This window comes from Pimephales promelas, chromosome 12 (genome assembly GCF_988280905.1).
Source record: "Pimephales promelas chromosome 12, fPimPro1.hap1.1, whole genome shotgun sequence".
NCBI lineage: Eukaryota > Metazoa > Chordata > Actinopteri > Cypriniformes > Leuciscidae > Pimephales > Pimephales promelas.
Window position 1 is genome coordinate 16,512,622 of NC_142780.1, and position 23,528 is coordinate 16,536,149.

Here is a 23,528-nt window from a genome sequence, read left to right on the forward strand (position 1 = left end):
TCTATGTTTCTTACTCACACCTATGGTCATGAGCTGTACGACCCGAAACCTACATTGAGGTCCCCATGAAAAATCAAGCTTATAAATCATACATAATATTTTTTTATTTATTTGAAAGTGTAAAAATGCATAGTTTTCTGTGATGGGTTTGATGTGATACAGTTTGTACAGTATAGAATCCGTTACGCCTATGGGGAGTCCCTATAGTAAACCTGAGTATGTGTGTCACAGTGTGTGTGTGTGTGTGTTTACTGTACATCACGTTCTGATCTTTACTTCTTACATTAAATTTTGTTTCCACAAACCAATCCACCAGGAAAAGTATGTGCGCTCCAGTGCAGTGCCATCCATCCCTGCTAATTTTCACAATCCGCTGCGACACTGTGATGCTTACTGGTTTTCCTGTGTGCAGCTTTGAAGAAGGCAGAACTCCTCCCGGCTCTTCCTCGGTTTGCTCTCTACTGCCACTGTAATGTTCAAGAGGAGGGCAGTGCGAACAGGGTTCTGCATGCACTGACAAGTGCGTTTAACTCCCTTAAAATTCCTCTCGTAGAGATGCACGTTTATCCAGCGCCTAATCGGCGACATTTCTCAAATGTTGCACTCTACATTGTCTAGTTTTTCAGATCGGAATTTTCATTTTGACCCACCCTTCGTCTAAGACATGCAACTTTGGGAGAGCTTGGCAACCAGGTAGTGAACAGCTGTACAGCAGCATGCTGTTTCTGGCTAACAAAATTCCCTGGATCTTCGCCGAGTCAATCCACGGATACTTCGTTTGTGGATGTATATTCAGATGGTTTGATTGACGCATAAGTGGAAGGAATACGCAGAAAGGCGAGTGAGAATGGCTTCGAAAGAGCGACTGTACGAGCTGTGGATGTTATATTACACTAAGGTGAGTCATGGGCAGGCGAACGCGCCTGCCGCTCGACACCTGTTGCCCTCTGAGTTTAATGTTGACACAAACTTGGCAATGTCATTTAATATTGTGTCTCATCGTGCAGTAGTTATATGGCAAACATATTCGCCATAATTCATTGCGCCTTTGTGTTGGAACAGTTTCAGGAAGTGCGCCTGTGGTTATTTTTTGGGAAGGTTGCGCGTGCACGTACACAGTGAAAACATTTGAAGCTCACTTAATATTTCATTAGCTAGGCTATGTTGGTATGAAGCGATTGACAGTTGTGATGACAAGGACTGGTGATATTTTAGCAAAGCACGACAGTTCATCACTGATCAGTTTGATGTTACCAGTTATCCTGTACAGTTCTAGTGTTTACCTGTGTGAGCCAGGTAATGTCATTCTTCTTTCTCCAGGTAAGTTACGACAATGTAACCTAGTCTACTAAACACGTTTGTTTTTTTGTTTGTTTGTTTGCGGACAGACGACATGCGTTATAAAAAACGATCCCGGTCACACGGATCCGCAAAAACGTTTAAATCGCTGTATTATTCATGACAGGAGGCCAGTAGTCACGTTAAGCATGTAATACGCATGCGCGTGACGCCCCCTTTTTCACAAATTCGCGGTTTTGTAGTTTTCACGGTGATAATAACTTTGTAATAAAGTCAATAAAATAATAATTAAATCAACAGCAGTAATAAAAACAGTAATATATTAATTCATATTTTCATTTTAATTTTACATTGCCGCGGGAAGCCAACTTCAACTAAACTTGAATTATTTATTTATTGTTTAATTTATTTGGTAACGCTCTAGATTACAGCCCGGAAAGTACTTAAAGCGATTTTACAGTGTAACTTTTGATGTACCCTGTAATTAAAACAAAAAAGCCTATACTATTTGCAGTGTTGCGTGTAACTAATTACTAAGTAATTAGTTACTGTAATTTAATTACATTTCCCTTGAAAATGTAAAGTAAGGGATTACTCTTCATTTATCTGTAATTTAATTACAGTTACTTCTGATGTAATTGAGGTAAATACTGTGTATAGATCAATCCGATCTCACAGCGATTCGTATGCATTTTATGAGGTGTCTAAATATTACGATTGCACTCGTACAAATTCGTATGAATTATTGTAAAATATGTATGAAAAAAGTGTGAAATGTCATGAGATCAGACGTAAAACAATAGTAGGTTTAACATCAAAATGTATTGTCTGATGTTAAAAAGTATGTTTTTAAAATGTAATCTTCTCCTCCTTGGTAAGTTTAAGGATAATTCATGCAATTTTATAGTATTTATTTGAAAGAATTAAAAGAGATTCATGTCTATCCTTGTATTATTCAGATGGTTAAGATTGATATGAGATTTTAAAAGTAATTAGTAATTAAAAGTAATTAAATACTTTTTAGAGAGAGTAATTAGTACAGTAATCTAATTACACTGTTGAAGAGGTAATTAGTAACTAGTATTTTTTTTTGTCTTATAATAGTTACATGTTTGTATGTCTTTTTTTTAACACCAAGGACCATGTTGGAAATAAGTGTTTACACTTTATCATGTTATCCTTTGGATTATGGTTGTCTGTCCAATCCATAATAAATCAAATCAAATCAAAACTAGTAATTAATTACTTTTTTAGAGTAACTTACCCAACACTGACTATTTGGCAGTGTTCTTGCCAAATTGCACCCAAATGTCATATTGCTATATCATAATAGTAGAATAAGTACCCCTTAGTTCTATAGTACTTACAGTATAAATATGTTTTTTTTTTATTCTTTGTTGCCCTTTTATTCCGCAAACTTTACATATTGTTCTCTTATACATGCAGGCACTATAATTGCTGAAAGACAAGTTACGTTGTAAATTCATCACCCAGTACTTTTCCGGGCTGTAATCTAAAGCGTTAGCGTTTATTTAAATAAATAATTTTCTATGTTATTGCTGGGATGTTTTAGATTTATTTTTCAATTAGCTTTGTATGATTCGTTAACAGATCAAGTCGAATCTTTTCAGTGAATCAGTCAAACCGGGTTCTAACGATTTGTTCACAAACGATTGGGTCTTAACAATAGTTCACAAATCAGTTTTATCTTTAAGTATCTTTAAGTGGGCTCTGTACGAAGTTGCATACTCTTGAGTAGGCTAGTTACTTATTTTGATTAAGTAATTACTTTACGACCGCTGAAAAAAGGATGTTCTAGTATAGTTGCGACTCACTCCACCTCAGGTTCACTACTGCGCACTCTGGCACCAAATGACGTAACCGCTGCAAGATGTCAACTGTTATTTCATGGATAAAGATATCTGCCTATGGCTGGTCGATGTCTCTGCGATGTTAGGCTGACGTTCGGTGTTGGGCCAATGTCTGACAGACGTACAATAGTGTCTATAGTCTATAGGACTGAGCAGTATACTTTTTTACGGTTTAAAAAAGACGGTTTACAGACTCGTTGAATCTAAAATTGAATGTTTACGGTTTTGAGAGTTTACAGTTTTATCAGCAGTTCTATGACTTTGTTTTTCTAAATCATGGTTGCAACAAACTGAACTCGGGGGCCATGAAATTACTATGCAAACTATTAATAATAAAAGTTAATCAACAAAAAATAGATTTTCAACAGATAAAGTCCTACCATAAAAAAAATGTTATAGTTTAATCAACATCAATATTTGCACCCATGACTTATTTTCTGTGATATTTAGAATATGTAATAAAACAGGCCAGCATATCAGGGCATAAAAGAATCGCTGAATCATTTTTTAACTGGTTTATTGAACTTTTCTGGAAGGGCCCTTCTCTTCACTATGAATAAGAAATGGACATGCCCCAAAGAAGAATGGTTGGCAACACCCTCTGGCGGTATATACAAAGACCAAATTGCACCTCTGCATATGAGAGAGAGAGAGAGAGAGAGAGAGAGAGAGAGAGACAGAGAGAGAGAGAGAGCGAGAGAGAGAGAGAGAGAGAGAGAGAGAGAGAGAGAGAGAGAGAGAGAGAGAGAGAGAGAGAGAGAGAGAGAGAGAGAGAGAGAGAGAGAGAGAGAGAGAGAGAGAGAGAGAGAGAGAGAGAGAGAGAGAGGGATTATTTTATATTGTTAAAACAAGTTAGACATCCATGTATTCCATCTGCAACATGATCACTTTTTAGGGTCAGCAGCTGAAGTCAGCTGTAATGGCTCACTATTTGAAGTATTCTTTTTATGAATGGATACCATGGTAACCAAAACAGCAGGTGCAGGATACAAGAAGCACAGGGTCACTATAGTGAAATGTTGAGTAGTAGATCACTGTTTTAATTTGGTGCTTGCACTCTAAAATATTGTATTAGCAGATTGTATGGAATAGCTGCTGTATGAATTATGTATTAGTGTTCTAGTCTGGTCTTGCCATTGGCACAAAGTTGTCTAGATAGCTTGGAATGTTTCTTTAGAATCTCATTCATGGTATAATTCAAAAAAGGAACCCTTTGTCATTACATTCCCATTTATTAATAACTGCACAGCTTACAGAAATCCACACAAACCAGACATGCAAAGCAGTTGACATAAATGTGATTTACAATGGTAAAAGGTGAAGTGTATGTGATTTTTGTACACTGATGTTTATGGGTTGGTTCCCCCCGCATGATTCATATTCTATTTGAAACACCCATTTTAATGGCACTGCTTGAGACTGTCTGCTGAGATTCTATCTGGATAAGGGCGACTGGATAGTTGAAATCGGACATGTTTTTATCTGGGCTCATGAGGCTGTGCTCTATTTAAAATCCATTTAAACCTCTCCTCACCTCTTATGCAAGTCATTTGGCCATAGAATAAGTCCTGTGTCCTGTCCTCCCAGTTTAATGAGGTCTCATGGGAAGCTAGTAAATTTGGACTGACACAACAATGTTTGCCTCCTTTAAGATTTGTATCATTTGCAATTACAGGTTATATCAAAGTCTGGTTGTTAGTTTAAAATCATCATGACATGAATATTTACCCAATCTATTTTCTAAAAAAAAAATGTTTCAAAAGTTTTTTTTATTTTTTTTTTATTTTTTTTTTTATCAAAATAGCATACCTGGATCTTCTGATGAAAACCCCATCCCAGCAAGCTTGCTTTCTTCTGGCTTTAATTAGTGCAACAAACACATCTCAAGAGCCAATCAATAATTGATGTGTAGATCAAGTCGCCACCCTACTTTTTCCTCAATAATTTATTACTTTCAGATGTACATCACAATATGGAAGAAAAGATCTACTGTAACTATTGTATCGGATGTATTTAGTAATATCTTAATTCTGGCTCTGATCAATATGTCACTCATAACTGCCACCTAGTGCTGTGGATGTAGCATTACATGAAATCAAATGTTTGCTGCTATAGATATGTGCCATTTGCAGTCAGACATGAATGATTGATGCATTTAGTGAGGAAGTACAAAATTACAAAAAGGGTACCAAGATAGAGTGAGTCATGTGATCTTAAGATGGCTGCCCCCATGAGGTGACCCACTCCATGTAGAATAACACAGCTTTTATAGGCTGTTATGATGTGAGTCTTCACATGTGAGTCAGTGATTTCATAATACGAATGCATGTGGCTGCCTGACTTGACTTTAGAACTGAATACTCCTTCCCTATCAGAGACAGTTAATGTCATGTCATTCTGATGATCTTGCTGTATTGTAATGTGGTGGCAGCCTTTTTTTTAATTTGGCTTTTAGAGCAATGCTGCCTCTCTGTCAGACCACTTCCTCTTGAGAGTGCTGTTCAGAGGACAACACTGATGTGATAACCACTTCCCGTCATGGTTGCTGCTGCCATTTGTAACCTCCCAGAACAACCTGTTTTTGAGTTGACAAATTACATGGTACACATCATCACACCAGTTCAGTTCAGTTCAGCTGAAGCCCAATTGAGGAAGAGGTTTTGGAAAATAACACGCTTGTGTTTGTTTGTTGTGATTTTTGAGGGTTAACACTTTTCTATGAGCGTCTGATATTTGGAAGACCTTCATGGAGATGATGTACAAATGAGCTTGAGTTGGTTATCTGGATCAGTATTAGAAATAGTTTTCTAATTTCTACGATGGAAGAAACAGTCCCACAAAATTAACAAACATATTGTCATTTATAGCTTCCTTCCAATGTCTAACTTTGTGTGTTTGTGCGTGTGTGTGTGGAAACAAAAGGAGATTCTGGAGCTTCTGATTTCCACACAAGGAAAGTGAATGACAATTTATTTGCAAAGGTCAAAAATCTAAAACAAAACTGAAATTTTTCTGCATTGGTTGTTGCATGTCACATGACATAACCAATTTAGTTTTGCGTCAATGATTTCAAACATGGTGCGCATCTTAAGGGACGCATTTGTATCTGTTATAAAGAAGTTTGATGTTAATTGGCACTGGTTCTTTCCTGACAAGTTTTCATACAAGTGCAAAAAAAAATTCAGAAGAGTAGATTATCATAGATGAACAGTTTAAATCACCATCTTTGTGTGAAAAACAGAAGCGTCAAACAAAATATCATGTTGTTTTTCACAGAAGAAAAAAAAATTATACAGGGTTGAGATGAGGATGAGTAAATGATGATGAACATCACTGAATTTTCCAATTCTATGTTACCATCTGGATTCCCTCACAGTAACATCAATCAAATTCATATTACGTTATATTACAAAAAAAATGTCAATTTATTGGTTGCTTCTCACACATGTTCCTTCTAGGAGGAGTCTGACTTGACAGGTGTCTATGTTTTTACAGACTTGTTCTACCTGCTTGTTAATCTGAATAGATTTTAGTATATTGTCACAATAGGTTGAGAGTCCTTGTGTAGGCAGCGGTGAAAATACATCACCCACCTCAATTCTTTCAACTGCCGTTGTGTACCATTGTCAAGTACCAGTAAGTCAAGTTTTTGAGATTTACGTCACGTTTAAGACAAATGTTTGTGTACAGGTGGCACTATTTGATCTTACTCCTGTGTGAATGTCAGCGTTGTGCACGTGAGGCACTAAAAAGCATTTCCAGCTCTCGTTTTATCTATTCCTCACATTCCTGCAAGCAATGAGAAACGGCCCTCGGATTCCCCAGTGTGGTGGAGCCAACAAAGAGCGCAACTTCTTAAAAAAAATCTTAAAATGTTGTGCTGGATAGTTCAATACTTTAATAGACTTAAAATGATTCAACAGGGCTTTTCCTTTCCAGAGCAAAACGCCCAGAGAATTTAACATTCACTCTTAAAAATAAAAGTTCTTTATTGGCATCTATGGCTCCAAATCCATAACCCTAACCTTCTTTTAAAGAGTGTTGTGTAATCCAGGCCATATTGGATTGCCAGTTTTTTTCATCCAATATCATCAAAAAGGCACAGAAGCTGTCACTGGGGCAGTACCCTTTCAAAGGTACTCCTTTCTACCTAAATAGTGCATAATAATACCTCAAAGGTACATTGGGATCCAAAATTGTACATATTAGAACCTTTTTAAAGGGTAATTAATTTAATTTTCTTTTTAAAAAATGTTTTATCGTCACTTGACTAACCTTCCAAACAGTTTAAATGGTTTTAGCGTTCACAAAGTGCAGGCACATCACTTTGTTAAGGCCTAAGATCATAAAGACTGTACATTGCAGTTCACACTGCGTGCTTACTGTAAATTGCAGCAGTATTAGTAGCATATTAGATCTTTCTACAGATATGTTCATATATTCGGGCCGAGTATAACTGCCAATGTCCACTCTTGCTCACTAATATTTTTATCAACAGAAACAAGATCTTAGATGTGCTTCATCCCACAGCACCAAAATGATTTCCATCAGGGTCTGAGTATGTAACATTAAGCAGACATGAGAATGACTCTGCGCTGTCAAACCCAAACCCAATTTTACAACATGTACTTTGAACAACAGATTAATCAAAAAGATACTGAAAAAAGTTTGCTACTTCCTGATTTTGTAATGCGTTGTATGACCTTCACACATATTTTGTTTGAGTCATTGATACAGCCACTGGATGTGTACACAAGCAGACTGTCTGGATGAACCAGAAAGCTGTGATCTAAGCCTTGACTTCAGCCTTTTTGCATTGATGTGTCATAGTTTTTGTACAGTGGATTTGTTTTAATGTTTCAAGGCGTTCTTTATTACTCAACTGCCTGGTGTTTTATTGGGAGTCTATATGTACCTGCTTGTATTGCTCCAGACAGTAGTTTTTCCTGTGAACAATATTAAACAGGAGAGCAGGATTTGTAGTTCCCTTTCGAACGGTCACTTCGTATTTCGTTTCATTTCATTATTGCGTACTGGCTGAAACCCTGTGTGCCAACCCATGCATGATAGTCAAGCTGCCTGCACATTATGGTAAATCAGGGGTGTTTAAAAGCACTGATTCCCTGGCGGGCTCAGGACTGGTACCACAATTGACAAAACTTTCATAAAATCATGCAACATACTTGTCTGTGGACATCGTTCATTCCAAAACCGGTGCTGGATAAACGGCAAGCGGACATGCGACACTAGGCTGCGGTTGGATCAAAATTATTTACCACCGCTGTAATGGACAATTCCGCTTCCAACCTGTAGGGCGACCGCAGAGGAAACTTTACTTGGTGTTGCTTTTAAAATGTCGCCGCCACTGCATGGAAATAGCTTTTGCGCCACATTCTGCTTCGTAACTTTGCGAAACATTAGTATACCATAGTAAATTGCACATCTTTATTTAAAAAAGAAGGTTATATCGATTTAAACAGAACATGATGCTCAGATCTTGGGAATTATTATGGAGTGACATCATGGCATGCTGCTTTGGTAAAGATAGGACTTCAAACTCATCCAAACTCATCGCGATCATGATGCAGTGTTTTCTAACGTCATTTAAAAAACTTATACCAATGGAATCTGGATCTCAGGTATGGTCGGTTGTGTAGGGACGATGTGTGGATTGGACTGTCACTGGATCGATCGCTCAGATTGACAGTTCTTGATTTAACCTACCGTGTGTGCGCCATAGAATAGAAGCGCACAAGATAGAAGATCATCACTCATCAATCAGGATCTTATTACTTGTAACTTATGATATTATAAATGTTTTATGCTTCGAGGCATATACACTTGTGGTTTTTATGTTCACTAAAACATTTGATCATTTGTTTGGAGAGTGTTTTGGACTTTTGATAAAAAGGTTACCATGGTTCCAAATGTCATAACACAAAATTTGTCTCAGTTGACTTGATTGTGAACAAGCCCAAACATGATTTTATTACATATATACTTGTCATATACTTTTTTAATCATGTCAAGCATGAATAATAACAAAATAAATCAATAAATTGTATAACTTTTCTGAGGTTTTGGCAGCAGTAACAAGATCCTCCAAACCTGATCAAAATCTTTTCTTTCAAATTTGAAAGGTTTTATGTCAAATGAACCATGTACTTGATGATGCCTTGTTTTATTGATTGATTGATTGTAGAGTTATAAGCATAGACTGTAAGCCATTACATTTAAAGGGGTCATGAACTGGCATTTTACATTTTTTTATATTATTGTCTGAGGTCAACTTATGACTTTCGCTTGGTTTTTACATTCAAAAACATCAAAATGAATTAGTAATAGGCTATTTTCTATTTTCATTTTCATTCATTCATTCATTCATTCTACCATAGTTTTGAGTCTAGCTCAAAAACCCTCGGTATTTATGGGCGTCTCGCATTGAAGACGTAAACGCCCACTGCTGTGAGTGGATAACAGTTTTGCATATTATAATGAGTTTCAACTCATTCGCTTGAAGCGACTGTCTTCTTCCACAACCAGGCACTGCACAATATTTTGTAAATGGCATGTTTATTGCTCGGTAGCTGGACCGGTTTGTCATCAGGAGGTAGGCATCTATGTTATTTAGCTGCGTGTAGTGCGCAAATCGGTAGGTGGGGCTAACGGCCGTGTTGAAGTAGGTGTTGATCTTCTTCTGTGGGGGTGGTGTTTTATCCTCTTTGTCATCATAGTTCCCCACTTTGAAAAAGTCGTTTGCTGAGGCTGGTGTCAATAAAAGCTTTTATTGGACTAACAAGGACGTTTTCAGTTCTGAAACTTATAGGATATTCTTATAATATGATGACCTCTTAGATGACCTCTGTCAACCCAGATAGCAAACTGACATTGAATCAACGTGGAAATATGACATCGAAACAACGTTGATCTGACATTGTTTTGCTCATCGAATTAACGTTGAACCAACGTCAGATGCGTCATTCTTTCAAAACTAAGGGAAAATCAACTTGAAATCAACGCGTTGTTTCAACGTTATGAAAGCAAACCAATTTTCGATTTCATTTAGCTTTGAAGAATGCCGCGTCTGACGTTGGTTCAACGTTAATTCGATGAGCAAATCAACTTTGTTTCAATGTCATGAGAGACGTCGTTTCCACGTTGATTCAATGTCAGTTTGCTGTCTGGGAAATGCTTGAGGAAAATTTGATTTCTCAGTTCATCACCTGAGAGAGAGACAGTCAACAGAGAGGTTACATCACTTATATAATGTTTGGTATAATCGGTATCGGCCAATCATGATGACAAGAAATCAGTAGTCGGTATATCTGCTATGACTATTACAGCTATATAGTAGATATGCATACTTGTGAATGAATAACTATGGTTGGAGACAAACACTCTCGTCTCAAGTGTTTACAGACTTGAGTATAGTGGCCCTTAAGGCCTCATTATGCTTCTGCGTCAACTCCACGGCGTAGCTACGTCGTCACCACTACGGCGTCGTGGCCGTTTTATGCTTTTCCGTGAGGTTGTGGTGCATCGCGGTGCATTTCGCCGCCAGAACGCTAGGGGGGTTCGCGAATCTCTTTGGTTCCGTGCGCCGCGAGCGAAAGAGACAATGTTGTTGCAGCTGCCAGCTGGAGAGCTAATCGACGTTGAATAACAAGACGACACAAACTTTATCCCCACAGAATCAACACGGATGTCCAGGGCCCGTTCCACCCATAGACAGTAAAATAAAGGTTCCACCCGAGCTGCCATAACGATACCTGTTCGAAAAGTCTCCACATGGAACTGTGCTATGGCAGGATATAGTGTCCCGTGGCAGACTTGGTTAGTACTGTATTATCAATGATGTAACCGTGAACATTGTATTGAAAATAAACAACAAACTGTGTTTCAAAACGAACGTCGATTTATTGATTGATTGAAGTTTATTGCGAGCAAAAAAGAAAGAAAAGAATATAGACATATATTAACAATGAAATAAAAAACTGTTTATTTTTCGTTTAATTCTTTATTTACTTTCTTTATAAGAGTATTATAATTATCAGAACGAGGGTGCAAATGTTAAAAATAGCGCTAATAGCGGGAGGGGGAAATCGGAAAAGCTACACTCCTGAATTGATGTATAATCTGACCAATCAAAGCCCTTGTTGTCTGCGTCGCCTCGACGCGTAGTTACAAATTTTTGGAGGTGCACGTCGAGCTACGGCGGAGGGGTCGGAGAGGGGTTCGCGTCGACGGATAGGGGTCTGCGGGGGTACGCCGTCGATTCGACGCAGAAGCATAAAACAGGCTTTAGAAACAGCCGCTAATGATGAGGAATCTACATGGCTAAAACATGATAGCAATTATCATGATATATGCTAAACATGCTTGGAAAATAGCAATGTGATAATACATGTTAGCAATGTGTTAAAAACAATTGACACAAGTTACAACATTAAACACATACTTGTTCATTAAACACATTTGATTAAACATATTATACTGTGTGCAGAAGACACATTTTTGAATATGACTTTGGTTTTGTAAGTGATACTACATTTATTATATTATACCTAACTGAAACTAAGATCTCTAGGTGGTTAAAGAGATGTAGCAGGGAATTGAGAGCTGAGTGCATTTGTTGCTTTTAAAGTCTGGCCTTGATGCGTATACATGTTGAGACAATGTAACATTTAGCAAAAAGTTGACTTCTTAGTTTTATTATCTTATTTTTGTTTGGTACAATTTTTTCCACAAAACCAAAATCGTCAGGCCAGTTCAATAGAGGTGCAGTAACATGTTCAATGCTGCAGGGCAATCCACACTGCTTTCAAAAAACCCCAGGTGGAGGGATAAGTCCAGGCCGCTGCTGTCAAGGAGCTCCAGTACTTTCCGAGACTTCCCCATGGGACTGTTCAACTATATTTAACTCTCTTTGACTCATTTAACAGCTTCAATCAACTGGAAGAAGGCTAATCAGGAACAGTAATTCACTTTGTTCAATGGTATGTCATGAAGCAACTATTTACTCATTTTGATCCCCTATAACCTAATTAAGAGGAAGCGATTGTTTCCTTCTTTTAGGGTTATTTGTACATTAGTGGGTGAGGCTTGTGGCAGTTGGTGGTGGTTTGGAAGCCACATAGTAGCCGAGCCTACATGGTGCGACTGGTTGAGCCTTTTTAATTGGTCTACGTGTGCATTGAGTTAATTTGTCTTAAATAATCATGAAAACGGTTTGAATGTTAAAGTTTTTTTTAATGTTTTGCCTTATGAAAAGTCTTTTTCACATGTGTCCTGGGGCATGTGTTTACTGACATTGAGAATAATTAATAGAAACCGGGTGAAAAACTCTCTTTGTGTCCGCTGAGCAGCTGCAGGCGCCGAGAGCCGCAAGGAATCTCAAACAGAATGGCTCATCTGTGATTTGCCATCTTCAGAGAATACCACTGAACTCATTGTTCATACAGTGAATACCACTGAAAATATACCATTCAGGAACTGACCTGAATTAAACTAACTCTCCTTAAATCATCACAAGACAATTATCATATTTATGGAAAAGGGAAATGGATTAGTTTAGTTTCCATGAATAATGTACTCATTAAAGAGACCAATTTGATACAATAATGTCTTAACATGGAATTAATCTCGCATGAAAACCATTTCATTTTAAACTCATCAACTGTCTCCATCTTCCCCTTGAAATGGGGATTTTGGTCTGTTCCACCTCAGTGGTTTTGACTTTCTTGACTATATGAAAAAATCAAAATCACACAACGTCAAAGTTTCAACATCAAATGTGTTTTTATTACCAAAAATTCACCCTATAATATTAACTGCCATTGGCATATAACATACATTTAAATATAATGTTGTTGTTGTTGTTTTTTTACTATTAAGTGCCAAAAATAATAATCACACATCATCTAAAATGTATTTCTGCCAAATTTTTGTTTCCATATGCTGACTTTGTTGATTTGTTGTGTACCTTATTCATGAAACGTCAGAATTAGTTGAAGTTTCATGTAGAAAGCATTAAGTGTAGCTCATTTTTGTTGGCTGGTATGCCTTGTGTAGTAAGAGTGTCTTCCACATATGGATGTGAATATGAATTTACAATGGTTTCACAATAGTTTCAGTTCTGAGATCTGCATGAAACATTTTCATTTCCCATTATCAATTAAAATGATTTAGTATGTTGGATGTTGTTGTTATTTTTTGACGGTTAGTTTGAGAAAGTGCAATTTTAATTCTGTTGAAATGAAGCAACCCTGACGGATTATCTAGTCGAGTAACAGCAGACCACCAAACCTCTGTACATAAAAATAGTTATTCTCACATATTTTATCTGCCAGTGGAAAATAATATTAGGAACACTGCAAAACATTTTTCCCATTTTTTTATTTTATTTTATAACTGTTTATATTGAAATTGGATAAATTATTTGAGAATTAATGACTTATTGATATTATTGACTTATTGATCTAGCCTATATATATATATATATATATATATATATATCATAACACAGTTTAATGGGTTAATCCACAGACATACACAAATGCCAGGCAAAGGGACCTATATATTAAACTCTACTAGTTTTCTTCTTTTTTTTCATAAAAGTGTTCAAAATGGTCTTGCAAATTTGGTATTCTCAATAAATGAAATCTGTGTCAAGAACTAACTTCAAAAACTAATTTACTGGATATAATTGTGCCAGAGCTTAAAATGGAAAACTCATTAAGAGTGATGATATAAACAGTAGGCAACACTGGATCCACAGGGACAGACTGGCTATTCCCCCTGTTAAGTTCAGCACTTAGTTAGGATCAAGTGATCAATCGGCAGAGCGAGTCAATACCAGCTCAACTGCAGTTCCGTGTCATTGCTTTAAGAGTTTAATGTTAGGGTTCTCTTTCCATGCAGATGTCAATGTGTTGGTTTATGCATCAAGTCAAGGCATGCCATTTCCCCCTGACTATTGATTCATACCGATGACAGAATCAGTGATATATCATCACTCAATCTTCAGGTTTCCCTTCAGCTATTACTTGAAAGCCACACTAAATCTTTTTGACTTTTGTGGGATGAATGCATGCTATTACAGCAGTCAACCAGAGTCTGTGTTAGTCTTTGCCGAAATAAGAGATTTCTCTGTTGCACAACTGGGCTATCAACTCTGTCATATGGTTTGAGCGATTGTTCTGAAGAGACAGGATCATTTTATATGATGCACCGATTTAATTTAGGCTTTTATCACATGTAAACAATGGTCAACTGTGCAACAAGCAAGCTCCTGTTGAGTTTCCATTTACCTTTTTTGTTGTTACACGCGCTGATCAATGTTTATACAGTATGTTGATAATAAAACCCTAAATTAAATATGTTCAGTATATACATTGTTTATAAACGGCTTTAGAATGTCATGAGTGTTGAGTAAATGATTACAGAATAACCCTTTAAGTTGTTATTCACTGAAAATCTTGAAATCTGCCGTAATTATATGAATCAGATGTCTTTCAGTAACTCAATTGATCCAGTTTACTAAACCAATGTTTACCAAATCATTCAGATTTGCTCAAGAATCAGAGTGATCTTTTCTCAAGTTCAACTCTCATAGCAGTAGGGCTGGGTATCGTTTAAAACATTTTCGTTTAAAAAATTAAATGAAAATACCGATACCGATACCTTGATTTCGATACCGGTTCCTGAATGATACTTTTTTCGATACCAATTTTATGAAATCCATTTTAACAAGATTACATACACATTGCCTCAGAAAACCTTCGGTTTTATTTTTTGTTCTAATGCTCCTCCTTAGCCAGTGCATAAAGGAACATATATATTTTTTTTGATTTTGTGTTGTTGTACATTTCATATTTATCTCTTTGAGTACTGATTTAACGAGTTAACCCCTTAGGTATCGAAATCTGGTACCGAACAACAAGTCATTTTTCGATACTTTCGATAGTATCAAGGCAATTCGGTCGGTACCTAAAAAGTATCAAACTCGGTACCCAGCCCTACATAGCGGTTTGGTCGTAGCAACTAACGCCTCACTGGAGAGGAAGATTATCAGTGAATAACAACGTACATTTCAAACTGTTTTCAACCCAAAGCTGTAGTATGTTTACAGAAGACTTGGACTTTGGGGCATTAGTTTAATACATCACTATTATGAGACTTTTATGCTGAATCTGTTTTCGAAACTCTAAAAAGTTTCCCCATCCATAATTTCTCATTGTGTTCCTCTAATGAACGAAAGTCATCCAGGTTTTGAATAACATGAAAGAGAATAAATAAAGACAGAATTTCCCCTAAAAATGTTGTGAAAGGTTGCATCAGATACACCGTAGCTTACCGGTTGTCGTTCGTGGCAAGGTGATGCACGCTCTTCCAATATAGCTGTGGTAGCGGCAAAGAAGGAAGCGAACATGGTGACGATAAGACCAGCTGAGAGAAGACAGGAAATGTGGCTCAGTTAAAGTGACTTACCATTTCCTGGTTGCTTGACAGAAGTACAGACAGCAAGAGAGCAGAAAAGAGCAGAGAAGTGAGCCAGCGCGTCTAAACTGAGGCGTCATGATGGATTCTGATTGATACTGAGGATTACAAGTGGACACATTCTGGACGTTTTAGAAGCAACTTGGTGGGGGCTCAGCAGAGACTGGGGTAACAAGAGCCCCTCCACCGCACATCACCTGCCATGAGACATGGACTGGCCCCTAAATGAACAGCAATTGGTAAAGTTTCATTTTTTCCACCTTGAGCAGGTTTAATGTTATTTTACAGTTGCATTCTGCTGTAGTGCACATTGGTTTAGTATACCAGAAGCCCCTTGTGTTTTGTTATCAGAGTGTTTTATGAAGCTGTTTCATGAAACTTCCCCTATATGAGTGGGCGGATCAAGCCGCATCATTTAAGCTAAGCATAGCTCCTCGCTCTTTGACATTTTTTTTTCCACCAGACGCTTTCAAGTGACAGTCACATGTAATACTAAAATACTAATTGTTAGAGTTACGATTCTACTGCATTTGCCTATATTGCATTCAAGGTCTACATTCGATCAGTTCATGCATTCATTTGGAATTGAACCCAATGCTAGTGCCATGCTAGAGAAGTGATCTACAAAGACTGTCTTCAAAGCTGAGAAAAAGGGAATTCTAACAACAAAAAGATTTGGCAGACAATGAGAATTTCTTGGAGAGTAGGTTGCAATGGTGGCGACAATGAGATATATTTGTCAAGGAACTCAATAAAACTACATATAAATGTTTGCATATGGCAAATGTTGTGATGTTTTTAAATGATACCCTTTGGAGTACAACAGCTTGTCACTATGGCAGTACAACTTTGGGACAACGCTGTACCATCTACCCCTTAAAGGTGCTTTCATAGGCTACTATTAAAGTTTTAATGTGTATGTTTAATGTACTACTATGTACCTTTCATGGATAAATAAGGCACAAAGATGTCCCGTTGAGAGTGTAAAGACTTCAATCTTTTTATCAAACCATATTTAATCAGATTTACTCTTTTATATTTGCACAAATAGTCTAATGGGAGACATTACAAGTGCTACTTATTATGGTAAAAAACAAAACAAACAAAAAACATAGAAAGCATGCACATCCAAAAATATCTGAAATGCAGGTGCTTGACCTAAAAATGTATTTAAACAAATACAAAAACTCAGCACACTGTTGCTCTGAAAAAAATAAATAAATAAATGTATGTATTTATGTATATATATATATATATATTGGGCTCACCAAAATACATAATGTAACATTTCGAGCAACACAGTTCTTCATCTGACTAAAATGGCACTAACGAACACTACTTATTTTTTTTTGTCCTATTTACAAAAGCATGGGTGTCACTGCATTGATTGCATTAAGAATTCACAGTATCCACTGTTACATTGCAAAACTTTGCATACTTTGTAGTTTCCTGTTGTGTTAACACAAGGGTGTGCATGCTCTGATTTTGGAGATAGCGCCCAGTCATGCTTTAGTGAGACCTTGTGGTGCAAAGACTTATTACGCATGTGCAAAAGCAAAACTACATAATTTTGCCTATTTGGCGGTTTGCCTGAGAGAATATTGATTGATTTAGATCTTATCGAAACGCCAAATAAGCTGGTTGCGGGTTCACCTGACCCTGATGGGAGTTTTCACAAAGTATGAATTCAAAAACAGCTGGATGGAGCATAATGGACTGGAGAAGTGATTTTAAAAGTGCAACTTTTCAGTTTGGATTTGCAAAAGTGTGTGTTTCTTCGTAACCCATTCCTCTCACAATGGGACTGTCTTGTCAAAAGATGTCTCTCTTACTCTTTCCCTTTTTCTTTCTCTGTCTTTCAGAAAGATGTTGTTTACCTGCAGCAGTGGTTGGAGGCATTTGTGGCTTCTTTTGAGAAGATCATTGATGTGCAGTCGACGGAGCCTCGTCGGTGAGTCAGTTACACGCTGACCTATCAAAATGTCATAGACACAGGGAGTTGATCTGTAGGTGGTCAGGTCCAGATGGAACTCTGACTATGATGGTATTTAGCGCTCTATATTTGTTAAATTGCATTTAACGGTTGCTGAGTTTGAAAAAATCCATCTTTTGAAAACGTACCCATACACACCAGATCTGTGATCTAAAGATTAGCCCAGTGATGTAGTTCAGCAAGGGCTAGTAATTTAGAAAAAAAAAAATTGAGGCTGTCTGGATATATGTTAATGGATTGTGATGCAACGGCCTAAGAAACTTGCCGACTTTTTTAAAAAAGAGCAGATAAAACAAGGATGACCAAGGCTCATGTTCAATGACTTAATTAAAACAAACAGTACTTTGACTTTTTTGATATCCATCTATCAATCCTTCATCAAGAAGACAAAACAAAAAGCAAAATGAAATAAACAAAAAGCAAAAGCAACATTTTTTTTTTGTCTGCAGGCTGGAGGAATGGAGCGCCGATGTTCCGCTCCTGCCCAAGGAGGTACTGGTGTTCCTCAGCACCCAGCTGTGGCACAGTGCCCTCCACATGTCAGGGCAGGACAAGAACAGCACTGCTCCACACCCACTGCTCCTCATCAAGTTCTTCATCATCATCTGCAGGTCAGTTCCCACGGAGCAGATAGTGAACGCCATCATTCTCTTTGTGATAATGCCCCAGTGGCTCAAACCTCTGTCGATAAGCTTCTATCTTCGTACAGCAGGAATAACGCAAGGTAGCGGTTTATGCTAAATAGCTAAATATGCTAAATGCACGCATAAGTTCCGCATTTGATGCAAGGCTGCTCTTCAGTTTCTGGTTGGGGAGATTTAAAGCGGAGGAAAACCGAGGAAACAGGATTATGGCAGAGTCCCATCTGAAATGAAACTTTAAAGGTGTAGTTCACTTTAAAAAAAAAAACGTTTGCTGATAATTTACTCACCCCCGTGTCATCCAAGATGTCCACGTCTTTCTTTCTTCAGTCGAAAAGAAATTAAGATTTTTGATGAAAACAGTCTAGGATGTTCTGCATATAATGGACTTAAATGGGAACCAAATGGTTCAAGAGAGTTTCAGTGCAGCTTCAAAGGGCTTTAAACGACACCAGACGATGAACAACGGTCTTATCTAGGACCCTTTGAGTCATGACTCGAAAAAAGATTTGTTCATTTTGATGAACGAGTTTGAACAGGAGAGTCACGAACGCTCATAACAGAACAGAGCAAGGCGAGCATTTGTGCTTATAAAACTTAAACTTTTTTATTTATTGTTGAAATGACCGATCTTTCCGCTAGAGAAGACCCTTATTCATCGTCTGGTGTCGTTTAAAGCCCTTTGAAGCTGCACTGAAACTCTCATTTGGATCTTGAACCATTTGGTTCCCAATGAAGTCCATTATTTGGAGAAAATACTGGAATGTTTTCATCAAAAACCTTAATTTCTTTTCGACTGAAGAAAGAAAGACATGGAGATCTTGGATGACATGGAGGTGAGTCAATTATCAGCAAAAGTTTTTTTTTTTAAAAGTGAACTACTCCTTTAATATGTTTAGATGTATTTTATATATAGTAATGTTTATTTAATATAATAAACAAAGAAGCATAAACAAAATGAGGGGTGTCTGTTTTGTCTGTTTTTGTGACTAATGTTTCTTTAGTATAGCCATAGAGTATAAAAACCAATATAAATTCTCGGGATAGTACGATCGGCGGAAGTAATCCAGCATCCTTAAACCTTCACCCGAAATACCGCCGTGCATAGAGCCCATTGCAAATATTGTGTGGATCTTCCTTGAGTGTACAATAATACCAGTACTGATGTGAATCCTTGTGAAATCTCTTCCTGCAGGAATATGGAGAATATAGACTCTGAAAAGACCCCTGGCTTTGTGTTTGAGACAATCAAGCTCCTAAACTTCTGTTTGTCTCAGGTAAGAAGTCAAAAAGTCTGTGAAGTCTATTTCACTGTGGTTTACACCACTGCTGATAAATTATCTTTTTGTTTATTCTAAACATACCAGTGAAACTTTTGTCCACTTAATTGTATATTATGCAGCTATTGTTATTACTATACATGTGTTTACTGTGCTTGTATAGGTTTCTGAACTAACAGGTTGAATCAGAAAGCTTTGGGTGGAAGATCTCTTCTTTACTCAAAGGAGTGTTTGTGTGATAACAAGCTAGGTTTGTGTATTCACAAGACTCAGTCAAGCACGTGTATGTATGTTACAGCTGAAGAAGCAGCCAGATGATCAGAGCACTTTACAGTCGGTGGTACAACACGGCCTGCTGCTGTGCGAAAATCTCTTCGACCCTTATCAGACGTGGAGGAGACGGCAGGCAGGGTGAGTGTGTATGCTGTGTGTCTGTGAGCTAAGCAGGGTGTTAAACCACAATAGGAATGCGTAGGAGCCGTTGTGAGTGGCAAGCTCTGTTTCAGCTCCACTTGAACAGTTAATAACACACCCAGACCTCACCTCTCAGCTTCTTATGCTCAACTGTCTGAATTACACAAAGCATAAATTCCTCACAGCACCGATGCATCTCTTCAAACATCACTGTTCTAGCCATCCACTAAAGTGAAGTTCATGGAAATGTATAGTTTCAGCTCTACAAATGGATTGGATGTTAAAAGCTGACTGAACATAAATTGGATTTCATAAACAGTCACTGTTTTGGCCTCCATCAACAGTATAATTTGGTAATTGGCAGAAGAATTGTGTAGTCCCTTGTACTGTAGTAAATATTACAGTGTTACCACATTTTTATGGAAACAGCCATTATGGCAATAACATTCTGTAAAGTACCGTGGAATATGGAATTTATAAAATACCATGGTATTACAGCCTGAAAACATAATTGTACTGCTATTATTATTATTGAATAGTTTATTATTATTTAAAATAAACATAATTCATGTCAATTCCATGGTGTATAAGTAGATTAATGTACTTATACCACCAAAATACCATGGTATTACAACATTATTGTACTGCCATTTATTATTATTATTAAATAATGCATTCTTTTTTTGGTAGATTTATGCTTAAAACTAGAAAAAAGCCAGTTTTAATATTCTATGCTTCTGTAGATGATGTATCGCAGTGTCCTATAACTTATTGCTTGAGTAATAAGTAAGAATGTGTCAAGTTTTTCCACAAAAAGCTTTGATATGTGTTTTTCAGGGAGGAGGTCAGTATGCTGGAGAGAAGCAAGTATAAGTTCTCCCCTCTTGTTCTGCCAGAGGAGCTTCCTTTGCTCTTCCACGGTACGTCACCCACTCCTGCCTTTTGACACACTCTTTACCCCCATTTACTCGCTTCGTCACATCCTGAGAGATATCACACATACTGCCTCACAGGAGACAAAATGGCTTGCTGTTTGTAAAGAACTATTGAGTAATTAAGTCTATTGATGTAATGTACATGACAGATGAGACAGGGAAGAGAGAGAGGAATGGGATCAAGACGGTAGATTTAAATCAACACATATGAGAAGCAGGATTGTGTTGCAGCCTGCAGGCAATGGCCAAAACAAATAACATGATCCTGACAGTGTTACAAGCTTTGTCCAAGTGATTAAAAGCTCTGTGAAGCAACTTCCACACCTATATTGGTTTAGTAGGGTAGGCCAGCGACAGTGGGTCCAAGTGGCCTGTGCTCATGAGGTGAGGTAAACTAGCTTCTTGTGCTGAAAAGGTGTTTTTCACCAAAAGGCTTATCATCATTGTGGAATTGGTGTAATTTATTATATGAGGTCTGTTTGATTTTCTATTGGTCATTTGAACTCGCATATCAGTTTTTTGGTCCGCACTGTGGTACAATTCACTTAAAATTTTAAAAAAAAAACTCTAGGTTCACATTTTGGGGTTTTGTTTATTATTTTTTTTGCTTTTTGTTTGTTTTAGTTTTTTTTTGCTTTTTGTCTTTTCTTTGTTTTGTTTTGTTTTGTTTTGTTTTGCTTTGCTTTTCTTTGTTTTTTGTTCTTTTTTTGCTAACCAGTGTTGGTAGGTGGTTCCCATTATATGACATTTTTTTAAAGAAGAATTTTTTATTTTTATTTTAATTTTTCTTCCTTTTTTAAAGGAATAGTTCACAAAGAAATTAAAATTCTGTCAAACAATATTGACTTTAATCATGTGGACAAAATTTACACTGACATTTTTCTAAATATCTTTTGTGTTCCAGCAAAAAAAAAAAATGAATAGAGGTTTTGAAAGACATAAATCATAAGTCATAAATGATGACATAATTATTTTTTTTATTAACTTTCTCCATAACAAAATATGTTTTTGTGCCATACATTAAAATACTGACAATTGCACGAAAGATGCTCAGTTTTAAAGGTTTCATGACATGACTTTCAAGATCAAAGAAAATGTGATTGCATGTCTGTCAGTCACATTTGACGTTATGTTGAAAAGACTGACAAACGGGGTCTCACTTGGGAGCCCCAATCAACCCTCTTAGCCCCAATCAGAGAAGTGGGAGAAGAATAGAGTAAGTTTTATAGTTACCTAATACCTATACAATGTGTATCTTATAAGAATAAAACAAGTTGCCAATTTAAATAGTCTGTATGATGCACTGAACGTTCTAATCACACTGGTGTGATCGTACTCATCAAAGGGTTAAAGATGCCTTTCTGTCTACGTGTTTCTGGATGCAGTTGTTTCCTGTCTTCATCTGACAGCCACGATCACTGTGTCATACCTGGGGCAAGATACCCCTAGCAGTGAAAGCATGACCACGTTGACAGTGCGTTCCCAACTGTCCTTCCTCGCGAAGGCTGGAGTCCCATCTGATGTTACCCAGCACACTGCCTCTGCACAATGCACGCTATGGGCATAGTTAACACTCTGTGAGATCTGAGGGTTACAGTGGAAGCGGTTCCAGAGGGCCAGTCCCCACGGACGTCCCGCTCCTCTGCTGTGTCTTGTGCCGTCAAGCTGCCGAGTGATGGCGCAGATTTTTTCACAGGGGTTAGAGGGCGTGGTCTGGCAGTGAGCGACGCTATGCTTCTTCATCCCCAGGCCCCCCTTCCACATTTGCCACGAGCCAAGACATTGCGATTCAAGGATACATTGCCTCCGAGACCCTTGGAGTCAGGTAAGTGTCATACCACACTCGCAGTGGGATGCTGTGCTTCCCGGGTTCGGCCCCAGAACTCCCCCTCGCTGCCCCTCCGCCGATACATAGGTTGTCCCCTTGGCGCTGTTTGCACAGAGCCTGGTTAGTGTTTCCTAGCCTGTCCTTGGCTGGCTTTTGCGAACAATCAGACTCAGCTATGTGATTCAGTTCGCCAGGCGTCACCCCAGGTTCCATGGATCCCTGTCCTGTGTATGTTAATTCAGAAAGTTGCCTCCTCCTGGGCTTTGGCACGTGGCACTTCTTTGCCAGAGCATCTGCAGAGCTATCTTTACGAGATTCTACAATCTCCAGGTAGAGCTGGTTTATTCCGGTGTGTTGGGTACAAACAGCTAATGTGTGGGAAGGTTGGCTCTGTGTCTCGCTTACAGCACCATTCCCCTCTAAGCGGGAATACGAGGGCTTTCTTGGCCCTCTAGGTGAGTTCCCCTCTTGGCGAACCCTGGATTGAGTTTCCTCCGTTCATCCTCCGGGAGTCAGACTCCATGGAGTTGTCCGACACCAGGCTCAGTACTCGAGTGCATGCCCGCTCAGTCAGCCCCTGTACAGGGCTAGATGCCCCATATGTTGTGCTTCCCCCTTGGTAATCCCATATGTGTATACCTCAATGGTACAGTTTCCCAGTTGGTAAACCCGTGTCTTTCCCTGGGCAGATTTTGCTAGTTGTAGTAGTTCCATTCCTTTCTACGCAGGACCTACCTGGAGGTATTTCCACATTTTTCACTGCCCCACG

General features: G+C 38.0%; 1 protein-coding gene across 3 annotated transcripts in view; it reads left to right on the forward strand.

Annotated features, from left to right (window-relative positions):
• Positions 1-473: 473 nt before the first annotated feature.
• The window catches only part of nbeal2 (neurobeachin-like 2), a 77,284-nt gene continuing 54,229 nt past the window's right edge, over positions 474-23,528 (forward strand). For 2 of the 3 annotated variants that reach the window (XM_089117561.1, XM_089117563.1), the window contains exons 1-6: positions 474-898; positions 17,531-17,619; positions 18,111-18,272; positions 19,498-19,579; positions 19,881-19,993; positions 20,834-20,916. In XM_089117561.1, coding sequence (XP_088973687.1) covers positions 848-898; positions 17,531-17,619; positions 18,111-18,272; positions 19,498-19,579; positions 19,881-19,993; positions 20,834-20,916 — 580 coding nt within the window. In that variant the 5' untranslated portion in view covers positions 474-847. Of the gene's footprint in view, positions 899-15,680; positions 15,908-17,530; positions 17,620-18,110; positions 18,273-19,497; positions 19,580-19,880; positions 19,994-20,833; positions 20,917-23,528 lie in introns of all 3 variants that reach the window. The other variant, XM_089117562.1, reaches the window with a different exon arrangement.